At 34.5% G+C, this 19,178-nt stretch overlaps 1 protein-coding gene across 6 annotated transcripts in view; it reads left to right on the top strand.

The window, feature by feature from the left end:
* Nucleotides 1-19,178, top strand: part of ASCC3 (activating signal cointegrator 1 complex subunit 3) — a 276,733-nt gene that overhangs the window by 132,588 nt on the left and 124,967 nt on the right. For 5 of the 6 annotated variants that reach the window (XR_012653054.1, XM_075046673.1, XM_075046672.1 and 2 more), the window contains one exon: nt 10,921-11,055. Coding sequence is in view for 5 of the 6 variants with exons in the window: in XM_075046673.1 (XP_074902774.1) it covers nt 10,921-11,055 (135 nt within the window). In the remaining variant the exon portion in view is untranslated. Of the gene's footprint in view, nt 1-10,920; nt 11,056-15,285; nt 17,158-19,178 lie in introns of those variants that run through there. The other variant, XM_075046676.1, reaches the window with a different exon arrangement.

The following is a 19,178-nucleotide window of genomic DNA, read 5'->3' as shown; positions in this document are numbered from 1 at the left end:
TCAGACAAACCAATCAGCATACGTTAGTGGAAAATGTTTATAACTGTTGTATAGGTATAAAGGAAGAGTCATGAAGTTTCATATGGGCAAGTACTTTTTACTCAGAGTCATCCTCCCATTAATGCTGCTGCATACACACTGATTGTTCTTCAGTGTAAAGGTTTGATACCATCAGAGTCTCCTATTTTAATGCTAGAGGCTTAATGTCAAACTTATGGGTCCAGAACTGTTTCATCCATAGCTTTGAGTGGAAATGACACCAAACCCCTATATCTTTCTTTTTTACATAGTGGCAGAAGATACAATGTTGTGTTTTACACCAGCATAACTGAGTGCCTCTCTGAAATGCCTATGCACTGCTACATGCAGCATATGGATGGGAATAAAAGGAGAAATTAGGGGTCTGCATCCAGTTGCTGAGCTAAAATCGTATTGAGATCAGAGATGTGATTCGATACCTCACATGACTGAGTGCTGTAATGAGTGGAAACAGGCTCTTGAGCAAGGTCAGGCCAGGATGGCAAGAAACTTGCTTCTATGTGAGAGCTCAGCAGGGATACCTGGAGCTCTGCCTAGGGATGGATGATGAGCCAGCTGAGAGGTTAAGAGGAGAATTAGCCAGCAGACAGATGAGCAACTTTCTTGTGGGAGTTTGCTACAGACCCACTAATCAGGAATAAAGTAGATGAGGCCTTCTCCAGGCAACTAGAAGAAGCATCATGTTCACTATCCATGGTCTTCCTGGGGGACTTTACCACCCCAATATCTGCCGGAGGGACAATACAGCATGGCAAAGGCAATCCAGGAAGTTTCTGGAATGCATTGGTGACAACTTCCTAGCACAGATGTTTGAGGAGCTGATGAGGGTTGATGCTGTGCTGGACCCTGAACTTACAAAAAGGGAAGGACAGGTTAGGGGTGTGAATGCTGGGAGAAGCCTTGGCTGCAGTGACCATCAGATGGTGGAGTTCAGGATTCTGATGGAGAGAACAAGGCAAAAAGCTAGATCACAGCCTTAGGCTTCAGGAGAACACTTTGACCTCTTCAGGGATCTGCTTGCAAGAATCCTATGGCAGGTTGTCCAGGAAAGCTGGTTGATTTTCAGGGATCACATCTGTCAAGCTCAAGAATGGTCCATCCTGATGTGCAGGAAATCAAGAAAAGGTGGCCTAAGGCCAGCGTGGATGAGAAAGAAACTCCTGACAAAACTCAAACATGAAAAGGAAGCATGCAGGAGGGTAAAGCAGGAACAGGAAACCCAGCAGGAATATAAAGGTACTGTCCAAGCATGCAGAATTAGGATTAGGAAAGCCAAACCCCATCTGGAGGTGAATCTGGCAAGGGATGTAAAGGGCAATAAGGGCTTCCACAAGTACAGCAGCAGCAAGAAGACGATTAGGGAAAATGATGGCTCTTTGCTGAATGGGGCAGAAAACCTGGTGACAAAGGACATGCAGAAGATTGAGCTACTCAGTGTCCTCTTCACCTTGGTCTTTGCTGGTAAGGTTTGCCTGGAGGAATCCCAAGGTCTCTGAGACAAATGGGAAAGATGAGAGCAAAGACTTATCCTTACGCTTACCCTTTCATAAATCTATGCAACCTGATTGGAGACAGCCACACATGCTGAAGGAGCTGGCCAATATCATTGCAGAGCCACTTATAATCCTTGAAAAGCCACAGTGATCAGAGGAGGTTCCTGAGAACTGAAAGACAGCACATGTCATCCCTGTCTTCAAAAAGGACAAGAAAATCATGTCTGTAACCTGACTAGCAGGAGCTCAGTTGAGATTATAATGTTAAAATGAAGGGAAAAAAAGTCAGATGAGGAAGAAAATCTGTCAACTTCTAGTTAAAGGAAAATTCCTTGATCACTCCAGGCTAAAATGTCTTATTAGATATAATCCTAAAAAGTCAGTTTAATAGCTAACAGTAGTAATGCCATTTTTGGTGGTGGAATCTACCTTTCATGGGGGATTCTGCGCACCATTTACATCATCTCCTGCCACTTGGAAATCACTGAGACAGTAAGTTTTCAGAATGCCTATAAATTATATAGAAACAAGAAAAAGATATGTTAAAATATATGTATTGTTGGAACTATTTGGGACTATTCCAAATGTATTTCTTTTCCACCAAAGATGTTACATACTTACGACACCTACAACAAAGTTTACTAAATGGTAATAATTCCACCAGTTCTGTGTTTAAAAGTTTGTGGCTAAGTGGGAAGATCTTTTGCTAGAGACAGTACAACAAAGACAGAGGAAGGACAAGGAAAAAGGAAAATAAAACCAGGAGCAACTAAGTTTATACTGAGAATTAGAATAGAGTTATAAGAATAAAGTTTGTCACAAGTCAGAGAAGGCGGAGCAGGAGGTGCATCAAGAAGGAAACTGTAAGAGAAATGAAAATGAAGAATAAGAAAGATGGTAGCATTTCAGAATGTATGATAGTAGAGCCTTTTTTATGGGTAGATTTAGAACAGGAAAGGCTAAATGAAGGAAGGGCAGATAGGAAGAAAATTAAGAAAGTAGTTCCAATATAAGGTCCTTACCATAGCTTTTTACATAGAATTTCATGAGTAATAATAAAACTGAGATGGGACTGTACGATATAATATTCATTAGGGTGGGTACATCTTAAGTAAAAAATAGATTTCCACAGTAAAAGAAATATAAAATTTGAAATTATAGGACAGATGTCTCTAGAAAGTACTATTATTACAGATAAATAAATGAGCAAGTGCACATTACGATAGTAAAAATATCTGTAAACTAAATAGGATTTATTAAAAGCTGGTATATCTAAATAGATATATAATTAGATAAATAGCTATATTAAATAGCTTTTTTTAAATTAGTTTCTGTAGTGGTGGCTTTTTTTCAAAAATCCTAGTTTTTGTTTAAACAGGGATGATCAGCAGTAATTTATTTGAATAATTAAATCAAAACTTAGCAGCAACACCAATTAATGGTAATCTAGCAAGAGTTCAAAATATATCACATTACAGTACTGATTAGCTGATGCAGCATTATAGATTTCTTTGTTGTTGTCTTTAGTTAATATTTTCTGTTAAAATATTGTATGGTATTTTGTAGCTTTGTTCTTCAGCAGTTTGCTGAATGTTTCTCTTGAATGTACATATGTTTTTATGGTGACTCTTGCTGAATTTTTTTGGCATTTTTGACCCCTAAAGCGTAAATGAAAATTCCTGTATTCTAATGTACATTATTTAATTTTATGTGATTAGTAAATGCAGTCTGCTTTTAACTTGTGAAGGATTTTCTATACAAAAGGAAGGATATAGAAAATGTCTCATTAGAACTAGTTTGTAGGCAAAATAGTAATCCTTCAAATTACTGTAGTGTAAAAGATCTTAATACACATGCAGTATCTCTTTTAAATACAAGATGTACTAAAATGAATTAAAATAATTAGAAAATAAATTCAAATTCTCTTGTTGCCTTGGTAAGTGACACAACCTGATCTTGGGAGTTGGGGAGAAATCACAACACACGAGAGAAACAATTTTTTTATTTCTTAGAGCGAGGCTAGACATTAGCAAGTTGTACTTAGTCTAGGAGATAGTTCTATTTAATGAGGTCCAAAGGATGATGTTTTTAACATAAATAGGTGCAGTCAGTGCTCCTTGGGGAGAAGTGTTGAAACCTCATTAGGAACTGAGTTTTGTGAAATACTTGAAGGGGGTTTCATGCTGACCTTAAGGGAGAAAATGGTTGGATAGATTGATCTGTTGAGCCATATCCCTAACGGTTCATTTTCAGTAGGAGTAACACCCAGGTCAAGAACTGTATACCACGTAAAAGAACATATTACAAGGATTTAGCTGGGTGAAGCCAAACAATGTCTTGAAGCTAAAATAAAGTATATATACTTGTCTCTTAACTACATAATTAATATCGACATTACATTAAATAAATTCATTCTTACCTCTTAATTTCTTTGAAAGATGTGATGCAAAGTGGGTGGCAAAACCTAGGCCTTCTGTCCTCAAGGACAGGTGTGAAGTAAAACAAAGATGCTGAACTCAAGCATTCGAGTGACCAGCACTCTAACAAGAAGATGGAAAGATACCTGAAAGGGTCAGTGTGCTTCCCCAGAACGAGTGCACCATTTTGAGTTTTAGAGAATGTTAGTTTGAAAGACACATTTTCCAGTAGCAAAAGTTAGCGCAAGCATCTTTACTGTCCAAGGCAGAAGAAAGGTCTTTCAAGGGATTTCAAGTACCTGACTATAAATTTTCATGAATTACTTTAGACATTTTTGTTACATGTATATGTGGTGTGTTTTTTCTTTCTCCTCTAAGTGAAAAGTCCTACTAGCGCCTAGTTATGTGTCTCTGATAACAGAAAAGTACTAGTTCTTGCAGGTATTTTGAATAATAGCACACTTTTCAGTGCTTTGGCGATGCACTAACGTGTTTCAGAAAGATTACAACATGGAATATGCAACACTTGGGGGATGCAGGCACTTCCTGTTGTGGAGTTAAACAAAGTCCGTGGTGAAAATGTTTGATTTGTTTCATACTTTAAGAAAATTCTGGGGAGGTAACCTAACTAGAGACATTTGCTTTCTCCTTTCTGGTATATTTGTTATTATTTAAAAGCTTTGGTTTCAGGAGAGCAGCAGCAGACGCTTTCAGCGCTAAGGCTATATACACCAGAGCTAGCTTTGAACTGCAGAGTACAGATCTAATTACACAGCTTGTAGCTGTGGAACCGCTTCTCTCTATTCTAAATTACTTTTCCTAACTTATTTGCATAATTTAATGCACAGAGATTTTGCCACTGAAATATAATATTCTCTGACACAGTTAGGACAGGCTAAATTAACCCTCTTGACTATATTGCTGTCTCACAAGGTATGTGGTAAATGCTTACCAACTTCATTGGGGGAAAAACATTCAACAAGATGTTATTTGTCAATTTTTAGCTAGGGCTGTTTCTTTACAAACATATTTGGTGATGTACAGAGATGGTAAGTAAATATTAGCCTTAAGATTGGGTACCCCAAATCAGCTAATAAAGCAGTCTATTTTTTTAATCAGACTTGGTGTCTGTCTACCTCTCACTGAGAAGTTCTTTTTATTGTCAGCAATTTGTGCAATAATTTTAACTTTAAAAATTTGGTCAGGTGTTGATATCTGATCATGAAATACATAAAAGTCAATGATTTGAGTGTGCATTATTAGTTTAAAAACAGCAGGAGGTAAATTTCATAAAGAAAACATGCTACACATCTGAAAAATAGGTATCTTTCTGTAAGAACTGTAGAAAGGCTTCCGAGTAGAGGACAGTTATACAATGCTTGTTTCTTAGTTATTTTTTGCATAAGAAGGTCTTATGTCTTTCTGAATGAATGATTGCTATGCTGTCAGACATTGTCATACAAGGATTCTTGAAGAAGAATAAGCAGCCATATAAAAACTGTTAAGAGAATATCAAATGTGTTCTTTGACCAGTGAATATTCTGATGGTTTTTATGCATTAGACCTTTATTTCTTTTAGTTCATTTAGCGCAAGAGATTTAATATCTTAAAGTAGTTCTGTGTCAGGACACATCTTCATTCCAGAAGATTAAAATGGTGTGATGGATACAATAGAGAATAATAGAAAATGAAGAGGCAGTCTGTTATATAGGACAAAGAAACACTTCACTGAAAATTTCAATTTTGTCCCTACCTCTGACAGTTTCTCTCTGATGTTACAGAAGCTGAAGATGGTGAAATAAAAATCTTCAGGAGTACATACTCATCAGGGCTTCTAAATTTTAAGAATTATGACATAGGAAGCATTGGTCTGATGATTAAGACTATTGGGTGCTCATGGCTTCAATGGAGTTAATCGGAGCTCTGCTTTTTGTTTATCAAGTCATATATAGTAAGCAGTATGATCTCACATGTTAAGTTTCACACTCACATAGTGAATACACTTAACCTTAGTTTCACTTGCAAAATGGGAATATGAGGAAACAATGTTGTATACATTTTTCTTGGTATTATGTGATTCTGACTTCTTGTAATGGTTAACCTCACAGCAAATCCCATTATGGAATTGTTAATTCTTGAGACCAGGTTTTGATCAGAGTATGCTAGATAAAACAAGGTAAAAACTGGATCTTGATTCATTAATCGAGTGTTGTCTGTTTCACATACAAAATGCGGCAGGCAATGTTTCAATGTAAGAAGGAAGATTAAATACAGACTGTGTTTGTTAGAGACTGGCTTCCCAATTTAGCACCTTCCCATTTTCTACATATTTCACATGGTAGCCCACCAAGCTCCTTCAGGTCAGTGTTGGCAATGCCAGGGGTTGGGGTTTTTTTATTTCTCCTGCCTAGCTACTGTTCCTAATAATGCACTTGAAACATCTTCCAGTCCCCTGAGAGTGAAACAGGCTGCTTGTTTTTCAATTCTTGTGGAAAACCTAGTATGGAATTGCACTTGGCCTGTTTAGTTGCAGCTGCATGTAGGCAGCAGCTTCAGAAATTGTAACTGAAGTTTTATCAAGTCTGTACCTAGCCTCTGCTAACTGAAAGCAAAAACATCTGCTCTTTAAATATTAACTCTTCAGTTCACTGGGTAAATGGAGTAAACAAGAATGTTCATGTTATTTATGGCTACAGTTTATTTTTATATATAGTATTGGATATCAGATAGAAGTTTTCAATGTTATTAATTTCTTGAAATTTATTGAGTATAATGGTTAAAATAAAAGGTAAAGGGACCTTGGAGCATAAAGTGCAATGTCATCCCAATCCATCTGTCTTCCCGTTCTTAACGCATCTAAACTGAGTACCTCCTACTATCAAAGTTCCTAAAGCTCCCAGGATTGTTTCTGAACTTATACTATGGCAGGCAGTGATGAGAAAGGAATGTTTTATTTGTTTTTAGGTAAAAGGCTCCAACTCTTTTTCCAGCACTGTTGACATTCTCAGCAGCATGAAAAAAATGTGAAAATGTTTCTCATAAACATTTTGATTACTGTTTTCATGGCTTTTGAATATTGTATCAGTGATCCTGCAGTTACAGTGGTAATATTCTTGTGGGCTTTTAACTGCAAGCATTGCACAGTAGTTCTCTCTTTTTTTTTTTCTTCTCTTCTTCAATTCCCTGCCCAGTACCCTGGACTGTATAATTTTATTTCTGCCAAGAATTCCATTTTTCTAGGAAATTTAAATTTAGTTTATTTTATGGTCTTATTTCTTAAGGCATTTTGGTGTTTTCTAGTACCCCTCATAGCTGTGCTTTTAATATCTGCATTTCTTGAGCTCATAGGTATCTTATCTAGCATCTCAAGTAGGTGACTGCAGGCGTGCCCAATTCTTTATAACTATTACATTGGTAAATCTTCCGTAGTGCTACGTAATATTTTTTGTCATTTTTTTAGATTAATCCTCAAGTCTGTCCTCATTTCAAACAAAATGAAGGTGCCAGACTTTGAAAAAGGAATTAGATTCTTTGCTACTGGTACAAGCTGATTGAGTGATGTGTTTTATAGTATGTTAATTGAAAGTATTGCAAAAGTAATGCTACGTAGTCATTTTAGAAATGTTCAGTGGCCAAGATTCAGTTATACAATATACTTACATGTTTGTATAATATTCTACAGCAAAGTGTCAGCTATTAGATTTTATTTTCCCACAGAAGTTCATATTGAGTTTCTAATATTTCTGTATGACTAGTAAAATTTAGAAGTGAATGTTACTGCTTCATCCACCAGTGTACTACTTTTTGCACAGTTTCATCCCAAGAAAGAGATTGGATCAAATCTGCTTTCAAGGTGAGGTAGAATTAAGGGCGGGGGAGAAACATGAAAAATAACAACAAATTTTCTCCTACGTCTTCAAAATAATATTTCCGTATCTTTTTGGTGTTGCTTATCATTGTCTTTGCAGGACAAGGACATCATAGTGACAATATACTTCAGAATGTCAGTTCCTCACAGTTCTGCCTGATTATGACTAGAACTAAGAGGGATTTTCCTCACACTTAGAGTTGCAGGAATGGGCTCTATGCAAGCATTGCAGTTGCTGTTCATTTATATAATAATTGAAAGGAAGATTCTTCAGTTAAGGACCTATTTTGTACTATGATCATTTCTGTGACTAGTAGTCTGTGCTCTACTTTGTGTAACTGTAGTGACTTATGGTTTTGCCTGTTCCCATTTCCCAGCACAGCTTTTTTTACCCCCTTTTTTTCTAAACAGGTGTAGGCCACCAAAATATTACACCTACCTTTTTTTTTTTACTGTACCTTGTTTAGTTTGAAGTTAACTCCTAATATGACTCTGTATCTTGTTTAAACAATCCATAAAGAATTATAATTAAGAAGTTTCTTGGCTATAGATACACACTTGTGTGCTGATTTGCTTCCTATTTTATTTGACTGTTTTTATTAGTCTAATATGTTTGAACTTAATTAATATTAATGCTGTGTAAACACCATTCTCAAAGTTGCCATTTTAGATTTAAGATATAGGTAGTAATTTCAAAATTAATGCAAGGCTGAAATAAAAATAGAATCTAAAAGATCAAAATACAATGTAAAACCAATCAACAAACCTATTTCGCAGTTAAATCATAAAACCCCTTAGTGCATATGTGTGGGGTTTTTTGTTTTTTTTGTTTTTTAGGAATCAACCCATCAAATGTTTTTACACTTCCTAATTCAGGAGTTTCAAAATTACCTGGATAAAAAAGACCATTCCTATTTCACCTTAATGTCTGCTACTGTATTTCTTCAGTTTCTCAACTTTTAGAATTTAGCTATTTTCACAAGATTAATTTTTAATCCATTTGTCAAAGAAACAAACGTTAATATGACTCCATTTAAAAAGGAAACAATAAAAACTATAGTAAACTATAAAATCAAGTTGATTTTAAAAGTGAAGATTTTTTTCAGTGAAACCTGTTGACACAGAATTTATAATAAGTGAAAATTCACTGAAGAAGACATAGTGGATCTGTTAATAAAAGGAAATTGCTGTTTTGAGTAGCTATGTATTTTTATGCAGGCTTTTTATAAAAAAAAAAAAAAAATACAAAAAAGCTAAATAGACAAGTAATCCTTAAACAATTAATGAAGACAGAAGGGACATACACTATACTTTTGTTATGTTGCAGTTCTCTTACTTTTTGAAGAAATTTAAAAAAAAAAAATTGCCAGTATGTTTTTTTTTAAGTTAGAGAAAATTGGTATGTTGCTAACTGTGACATGTATCTGAGAATATTTCTACTCAGTTGAAAGCTAATAATTGTAGGAGTCGTAGTGTTACTAAATTGATGATGGAAACATGTATCAAATAAGCTAAAACAGGTAAGGAGTAATTGTTCCCAGTGATCAAATAGTTATGTACACATCGTTCCTCTTTTTATATCTTCTCTGGATAGTGACCTGAATTAATTTGCTTGTTTTTATTATAAATTTATAATTTATATAAATTCACAACTATTATGTCTACTTTTATATAAAATTATGTGTACATTATACATTTACAATTAAATTACGAATTCCCAAATTAAGAACAGAGGCAATAACTTGTTTAATTATACCCTAAATACCACTACTTTCTTAACAGTGTTTCATTTAGAGTAATTCAATTATACACTGCAAGTTGATACAAGCATGATAGTGCCAAAAGGCCAAAACTAAATCAGCGGTTCTCTGGAATTTGAAATACCAATCTTAAAATTCAGCTGAAACTACCTTAAAACAGACCTGTAACTCCATGGTTATATTTTTAATTAAAATTAGATGGACTTGCAAAACAGTGTTTGCCATTTACTCAAGAGCCAGGCACTCAAACTTTTCCATATGTGAGTTTTAAAAACACAGAAATTCTCATCCTTGATCAAAGAGTTGTCTGACCAAGTATGTGGGGTCAATTTAAGCAGACCCTGGGCAATAAAAAGTACTTAGGGGGACAATACAGAGTGTTCTCCATAGCATAGCTTTCCCAACAGTATGTGGTTAACAGATATTCAGAACTGTTACTACACTGGAATTAAGTGGTATTTAATCACTTTCCCTTTCTACGCCAATCGAGGGGGTTTACTGTCATGATTCATCTTAAATGTGCCTTGCAGTGAATCTTAATATCAGTTTAAATGGTCCATATACATATCTAAAGGAGTAAGGATTAACATCTCATTGTTGTCTCTTGGTTCGGATACCATATGTGATGGTAATAAGCACAATCAGGTGACAGTGGAGTTGGTTGGATGATAACCAACTGTATTTGCAAGCCCTACTGCAGACATGGTTACAAATAATTTTTGATTACCACTCAACTCTTAGTTGATATTTTCAGGGAAATGTCCACAGTGTTTCTAAGGTATCTTACTGAGTGATAGTATGTGGTTTAAAACTCATATCTCTTAGTTTAAAATTTGTATCCCCATATGTGTTTTGCATTTGTTGGTGCTTAATTTCATTCTTCACTTTGATTGTCCAGTGGTTTGGGACTACAATATTCTCCTGAGGTTCTTTATAGTCAGTTTTTGTTTCAGCTGTCTCATGTAGTCAAGTCATACCATCAGGAAACGTATCATCTCTCTATTTGCTTTCAGATCATTTAGAATGTGTCAAATAACACAACTCTTCACATCAATGGTAATCTCCCTACTTTGTGAAAATGAACTCTTTATTGCCAACAATTGTTCCCTATCTTTTAAAGACTAAAGAATTAAAAAAGAGAACCTTCTGAAAAGCTGTTTGAAAATATTAAATACAATATAGGCAGGATCACCCTTTAATTTCCCTAAAGCAACATTACTTTTCATCAATATATCATGTATTAACTATTTTTTAATTGTTTCTATAGGGAATATTTTGTAACTAAAGTGTTTTCATTATTTGATTAAGACTTTCTCATCAGTGCTGTTTCTTTCTGTCTTAAGGTAATGGTGTTTGTTCATGCTAGAAATGCCACAGTACGAACAGCTATGGGTCTTCGAGAAAAAGCAAAAAACAATGGTCATATATGTCACTTTTTGTCACCCCAAGGATCAGATTATGGACAAGCTGAAAAACAGGTAAGTGAATCATTTACATTGGTAGTCTTCACAATCCTAGAATTGATGTTTTTACAAGACAGTCCAGGATGGGAATAGATGAAGCATTTTTGATCTTCTGGGAAAATATATTTTGCTCTGAAGGGACATGTGGAATTGCTGAATTGAATAGAGGAAGGGAAAGAGTAATGGTGAAGGAAAAGTGCTGTTACTTTTAGGTTTTTAAAAAAAGTTGATAATAGGTTGTGTTTTATGCAACTTGTACTGCTTGACAGTAGCCTTCATGTAATCTGCAGCTCAGGAGGTCCCTAAACCACCAATTGCCGCAGTTCAGGAGAGTATGTATCTCCTGCTTTTTGCACTTTCCCTAAGCATCTGCTACTGTCCACTCTTTGAGACAGAAAACTGACTTAACGTATTGATTTGACCTAACCTGTAAATTTACCACCTTGCCTCATGAATCAACTAATGGTGGGCAATCAAAAAGTAATCTATTTGAGAGTCAAAAGTGGGAAAGCCATTTGAATCTCACAAGGGTTTAGCCTGCTTAAGCTGATCTTGTTTAAAAATATGTATATGGATTGTAAATTACTAGTATTTTGAGCAGTGGCCAAGTACTTGCCAGCTGAAACTGTGTACATTTTTATGCATTCTGACAGTTCTGTCTTTGTATGAATTGTGTTAGTTGACCTTCCAAATTTTTTTCTAATATATAACATACAGAAGTAATTTGGTTGCAACAACTTCTTTTCATCTATTCAAGCAATATGCCAGTATTTCTGCTGAGAGAGTATTTCCAAAACAATTCTTAATTCAGTGTTATATATGACATTTACATTTGGTGATATTAATTGAGGTCTAAAGATTAGAGTTAACAGTGTCTTGTTAATAGTCCTTGAAAAATAATGTTCTTTCTCTCTCCCCAACTAAATAGCAGAACATAGAGGAGATACTTACTCATTGAGAAAGTATAATGTATGTATAAGATACCTTCTCTCACTAGCAAATGTATTGATAAACTGTTAAATATTTTGTGCCCCTGTGAATTAGGAATTTTGTGAGGGCTTTAGATTCTGTGTCTGTCCTTAGACGTAATAAATATGTTACCTTATTTTATACCTCTGAAGAGAATGGGAAAGGATTCATTCAGACTTACTAATTATGAATGGAGCATAAATGTTACAACTGGTAAATTCAAATTTCTGAAATGTAGAGAAAATTATGTTTTAGAGAAATTATTTAAAATCAGGATCAAATATGTTCTTTCTGTTGAGATGCTTCTGAGAGCTATAGTAAATATTTTGAAAACTATGCTAATTTATAAATTGATGTCCTTATATTTCATAAAATAGCATATTAAAAAGCCCCTCTTTTTCTAGTGGATGTTAGCATCTGCTGCATTGTAAAAATAACATGAAACCTGAACCTAGAGATCCCATGTTTTTATTGTAACAGTGGTAATTAACGCTGAACTTTTTCTCGTGAGAATTCTTAGAACCAAATGTGAAACTCTTACTTTATTAAAAATAATATTAGTTTTTTTAATGCTAATACAGAAAAAAAAATATTTGAAGCTATTGAAAGTACCACTGCTTCTTTAGACACTCAAAATTATTGCTAAAGAAGTTAGGAAAAATTATATGCTTATTTCAGCAGTGCATATTATGTGAGGTATCCATCAAAGTATTTGTCCAACTCACTCTGTATTTTGGTGAAAACTACTGCTGTATGTTTAGTTCTTCTCTTCATTCTGGGATTAATGAATAAGAAAGCATATTCTTATGTTAATGGGAACCACAAGAATGTCACAGAGAGAAGAAAAGTTCTAAACCTATTTGGAATACACATTATTGCCACCTGTGCTTGGATAGCAATTCAAGGTAGCATTTATAGTACAAATTAAGAGAGTGGTAGATAACACGGCCTATAGGTTGGTTGTCTGCATATCTGAAATAACTTCTTTTTCGAAGGGTATTTATGCATCACACTGAAATCTAGGAGATATTGAGTAAAATAGCAAATCTCCCTGCTCTTTCTTTTGTCCTCTGCATCCCCACCCAAGCACACATATATTTGTTATGAATCCCAGCATCTGTTCTAAATCAAATTTTGAATTGTTTGAGGATTGTAGTTCCAAATGTTGATCTGTGCAAAAGATTGTAGAGAAGCTGACTTTGCTTTGGAAGATACTTACAGAAGCCTTCTAACTTTTATAATAAAGCAAACTGGCCTTCATTGTAACTAAAAGCATATGAATTCTTCTCTTATATTTCATGGGAATCTTTGATCCTTTTGACTACTTTCCACATTATTACAATAGCAAAAAATGCTTCTTTTGCCCAGAAGGTTTAGGGACTTGTATGTTATAAAATGTAATTGAAGAAGCATGAATGGTATTGTGAAGAACCATTTCACATACTATAATACAGCCAGAGACTATATTCTGTCAGTCTTGTGAGTACACCAAAGATTTCAGTGATTAGAGCATGTGGAGGTTTGTTATTAAAACTATTACTATTCAGTCTAAATTTTCTTTTTCTTTCTTAGCAGTAAATATTTCTAACAGAATTGACTATAGTAACAGCAGTAACATATGTGCATCTTACCAAAGGGTTTTGTAATCACATGTTTTGTCTTAGGAACTTTCTGCATTAAAATTTCTAAAGATTTCAAAGTGTAACAGATAAAGACACAAGGTACAGTGACATCAAGCTGGATATAGATTGTTTTTCCCTTAACTTTCCCCTCCCCCTCCAGTAAATCCATCCTGTAATTAAACACCTAAGGCTGGAATAGCACTATCTGAAGCATGTGCAATACACATCTACATTCAGGTAACCTGAAAGTGTAGAAATTTTCTCCTCCACTGGTAATTTTAATATTGGAGAGATTTACTGGCTAAGATAGCGACTTCAGTACCACATAGGTGTACAGACAGAGCCTACATGTATAGGCATAAGTGACTGTAACCAGGAATTGTAACTGTTCAGTTTTCTACCATTAAAACTGTCAAAACCTCGCCATTGTTATTGCAGTCAGGTGTGGTTCTGAACAGAACAAGTCAGAGTTGTAGAAACACTGCAGAGACACACTAATGGTTTCATAGTTTTTGTGGACAAGAAGGACCAGCTGTTGTGAAATGTTTGTAATGTGATATAGAGAACTGAGCAAGGCCCGAATTTCTGCTTGAGCTCCAGCAACAATTTCCAGCATGTATATAGCCTTTATGTGTGTCATTCTTCATGTCTGAATTGGCCTGCCTACTGCTCTAGACCTAGGATCTCATGCTGGTTCTCTTCACTAATTTAATTTTTTCACTGTGAAAGTTCTTATTCATTTAAATAATGCAAACTGTTCTTAGGGGTAGATCAAGCTACTCTGTAAGTCTCTTAATGGCAAATTTCTGGTGGCCAGGAGAATATACTGGGAAGAGCACTGATACATACTCTTCCCTAGGCAGTTGCTGTTCAGAGAGACTACTGCTCTTAGCCAGACTTTCAGTCTGACCTGGCACAGCAGTTCTTATGCCTTAGACTATAAATCAGATACATCTTATGCAATAAATTGAGTATTAACATGAGAAAACACATGACTTGTAAGAGCTTTTCAGGGTTCTTTTTAAAATCCATTCTCAAAACATGACCTAGGTTCTTTGCTCCCAAATATCTCAAAGCTTATCCTGTAGGTGAGCCAGACGGCACTGTGGAACCGATTCAGTTCTTGCAAGCATTTACCATTCCTTCAGAGTGCTTCTGATTTCCAAACTATACCTTTAATCCGCAAGATCACATTTTAAATTTTTGATCACCAGTACAAATATGAAATATCCGTGGGCCAAATTGGATCTCTGAAGAACCTCATTACACATTCTGTCAGTCAAAGTTTCTATATACAGTTAATTTCTTTGATCATCATTACCTAATTTTAATCTCCTTAATAAGTGAAATTCATTTTATATAGTACTAAATTCCCAGTGCCATGCCATATAAATGAAATTTCTGACAGAAGTCTAACTGTATTATAGCAATGCTATGTGGTGCATAGTGATTAATTTAAGCTTCATATGATAATATCATGTTTGTCTGACAAGAGCTATCTTGTATAAAAGGGTGTTTATTGGCACAGTTCCCAAAATTACCAGACTGCAGTCCATGCAGTCTTGCCATTTCATTTGACATGAAATTTAGCAATACCTGCCAGAGAATACTCTTGATAATGTAATACAATCCTTATTTTGTATTCTGTATACAGTGTTCACTGTAATGGATGAAGAAGATGTTTAGAAACATCTGAAGTCCTGTGTATGACTTACAAGAATAAGTAATGCCCAAATAATGCATGTCCTAGTCTAAGCACAGCAAGTGTGAGTGAAGGCTACTTGCGCAAACAAGAGGAACTGAAAAATAGAATGGTTAAAAGCATTGTATTCTTTGCTGGCCTTAAAAATTTGAAAGCAATTTTACTAATCCTCTTAATTATCTGTCAAATGTTTTTAAATTATTAGAAATTAATTTTTAGAGAACATTCATCAAATATTTGATGTGTAATCATTTGTTTGACATTTAATTATTTCAGAACAAATCCTCATTTTATTTTTGTTTTACTAACAACATACCTAATATTTGATATGCCATTATAAAAACTATAAAAATAAAATGAGGATATGTATTCAAATACATTAGGCTATATTAAATGTCAAACATATATTGAAGTTCCCTATTTGGTTTATAATTACTATTACTATATTTTTTTTACTTTTGAAAAATATTTGCTAATTATCTCTCAGAGAATGGAATGAAGCTCTTTATATTTCTCTCATGGGATATTTTATTCAGTAGTCCTGCTTAATGGTCAGAGACAAAATTCATAAGATGATGTGGTCCTAACAATTGATGGGTTAAAGAAAAATGTGTTCTATATAGAGTGATTCTACTGTTTTAATGAATCCTAAGCTGTGGAATTTAGTATTAAGAGTTACTTAGATGGACATTAAGGTTTTGGAGAGATCTGTTTACAGAGAAATATATTGTGAACAATAGAAAAATGTTGCCTTCAGGTTTTTTAGCAGTATTCCTATATGTTAGAGTTAACTTAAGCATTAACTATTGTAAACTGAAATAAAAAGTTGACAGAAACAGTAAACAATTTCTTTTTGCTTTTGCTTTTCCTGACCTTTAAAAGGAAAAACATTTGAAGTTTGATGTATATTTCTGTTGTTGTGATATTTACTTTTTTAAGTGTCACTCTAGAGATTGTATTTGCACAGCTTTAGATTGGTAGCTCTATTTTCTATTTGTAGTTCTATATACTCCTGTACATTGTATACAGTCTATTGGAATTTTTCTAGTGGTTTTATTATGAATCACAAAGTATAAAATATATGGTATAGATTGAATTCTGTTATCAACTGTCTTTCTGAAAATCAGTCTCTGATCCAAGGATTTCAGATTTGTTGGCTTGTCTCTCGAGCTCTGATAGTTACAGCACTGAGGTAACAAGAAACAGTCTTCTGCTATCCTGTGAAAAATAAAATGGACTTTTTTTTCCCCTGATCTATGGGCTTGATCATATATTCTGTTTTATCTATCATGAGCATCAACTTGATATGCAACAATGCTTAGTTTTACCCTGTTTATCACTGGAAAGCTGCCTCATGAATATTTGTTCTACTTCCAGAAGCTATACTGTGTTAGTAATGGGACTTCTAGAAGCAAAGTGGGTTAGCAAACCTTTTTCTAGAATGATCTCTGAGGTTGCAAATACAGCTGAGAGAGGTGCTGGGTTTTTTGTTCAAGGAACTACAAAAAGGTGTTTTATGCTTTTGTATACAATTTTTCAGCAATTTCAGAGTTATTCAGGTTAAAATCAGTAATGGATTTCATCACTGTAAATGTAAGATTTAATGCCTTTTCTTACTAATCCTCCATGGAAATGCTCTGATTAACTGTAGGATAATGTGTTACCTATAGCATCCCCTTTCATTGTTGACAAAATTTCCTATTAAATACTAAATGTGCTTAGTAAGATCATTTGAAACAGTTGTCGTATTTATAATATGATTAAGCTTCTTTCCTTAAATGAAGTCTATTGCAGCCTCCTGCAAGGTAGTGCAGTATTTGCATTCAGTCAATTCAGATCTTAAGGTAAATACATTTTTTAAAATGTCTTTTTTATTTGTGCTTGTAAATACAGAAACTGAAATTCAAATTTGTATTGTTTAAAAGAATGTTTTTAATTCTTAATTTTATTTAAATCTAATTTTTTTTTATGTCTTTGATTAAAATACACTGAAACTTCTTTCTCTCTGGGATATGGGAATAATATTAGGCTAACAGAGGTTCCTTGATGTCAGGCTATGACATTGCTTACTGTAATGAGTAGCTCTAACAAGTTATTTGGTTGATTCTGCAGTCATAGAAGTTTACACAGTCAGCATATGTGTATTTTTTTTTCCTTTAAAATTGCAATAAATGTTGATAGTACTGTAGAACTAACTTATTTCAATATACATAAGTGAGTGTATACTAAAAATATAATATATTTAACCATTTTCCTATGCATTCTTAGCTATTTCTTACATGAAAATTTGTGATCTCCTTGTCTTTCCTGAAGTTTTAAACTCATTCTGGGGCACTGACAGAGAGAAAAGCCACGCAACGTTCTTTTTTATCTGATTGTGAAAATCTCCTTCAGTTAGCTGCTAGAATGTTTTAACATGTAATCCAGGTCAAAAAGAAAAAGTTTGGTGTGTCTTTTCACAGTAGTTAATAAGTGATAGCTTCCCTGGGTAAGATGATTTCAACTTGAAATCTCATTGTTACATAAAGTATATATGGATATCAAATAGCTATGCTAGTAGTAAAGAAACACTTTTCCAAAGAAAACTTCAAAGCTATTTGGGACGGAAAACCGAAACCAGAACAACCCAGTATGATTGCTTTCATATTCACCAGTTTGGGAAAGAGGACTACACCCTTTCCTCTTGAGCAACAGCCTACTACCCTCTTTTGATTTTTGCCAGTGCTTGCTTTCACCATGTGTAATGAAGTTCAGGTATATATTAAAAATACATAAGATTTCTTGAGAGGATAAAGCTCCCTTTTCTTCATGTTTTCTTCTGTCATTTAACAGATTCAAAGGCTGGCAATATCTGGCCACTTGTGAACACTCCAGCAAGAAGAAATTATAAGATAATATTAAAGTCAGCATAGGTGCTCTCTGCCCTAGTCCCTCTTCAGCCCTCCTTCAAAGAGCTTGGTTGGATCAGCTGTTTTCAGCTGCTTTCAATCCCTAGGGATTGCTCTAGGCAAGAAATTAAAAAAGAGATGCTTAATTTACTAATGACCCCTAGGTCTTGCATTCCTTTTCCAAGATGTGCCAGTTAGTTCTTGGCTGCACTGTGTAATCTTGTACAATATGTTCACAGTGAAACTGTAGACAATAATCATATTTTTCAGGCACCTTTTCTTTATAGGATGCACCAGACCATACTGGCAAATGGTTCTGGTCACATGCAATTTAAGTAGCTTAGTATGGAAACCATATGCTGAGTAGAAAATAGTATTTAAAGAGATCCTGTCTACTTAGGAGTTCATTTGTCATGAAATAGTGTAGCTATGGTAGTTATTAGTAATGAAGAGTAATGATTGAAAAGTTCATGAGAATTTGTGGGGTTTCTGCACTGCACACTGACAGTGAATGCTGCTTGTTGTTCAGTTGTACTTTGTATTTCATGGTAATTACATTATTCTCAAACAGACTTGATACTGTTCAGTGATTGACATTCTGTTAAAAACTATATTTGATTCATTTTACAGGAACTAAACAGAGTAAATTTTCTGAGGTGCAGTGAATCGTATTCAATTTTAGTTTTTTCTCTAGCATCACAGTTGACTTACAAAGGATCACTGCAAAAGTCTCAAAGTACTGTTCTTTGGGGTTGTAAATGAAGGAGATAAGTTGGGGCTTTTTTAAGTGGTTGGTTATTGCTTTAAAGATGCAGGCCATCACAGAACACCCTTTGTAGTTGCCTTTGCTGAAACAAAATTCAGAACAAAATCCGTAGTTCACAGTTATCCTGTAGAATAAATCTATGTGCTTTCTTCTAGGGTTGCTTGATGTTTTTCCTTCAGAATATCATTATG

This window comes from Buteo buteo, chromosome 15 (genome assembly GCF_964188355.1).
Source record: "Buteo buteo chromosome 15, bButBut1.hap1.1, whole genome shotgun sequence".
Classification (NCBI taxonomy): Eukaryota; Metazoa; Chordata; class Aves; order Accipitriformes; family Accipitridae; genus Buteo; species Buteo buteo.
The sequence above is the reverse complement of the archived record's forward strand: the minus strand, read 5'-3'. Positions and strand labels throughout refer to the sequence as shown.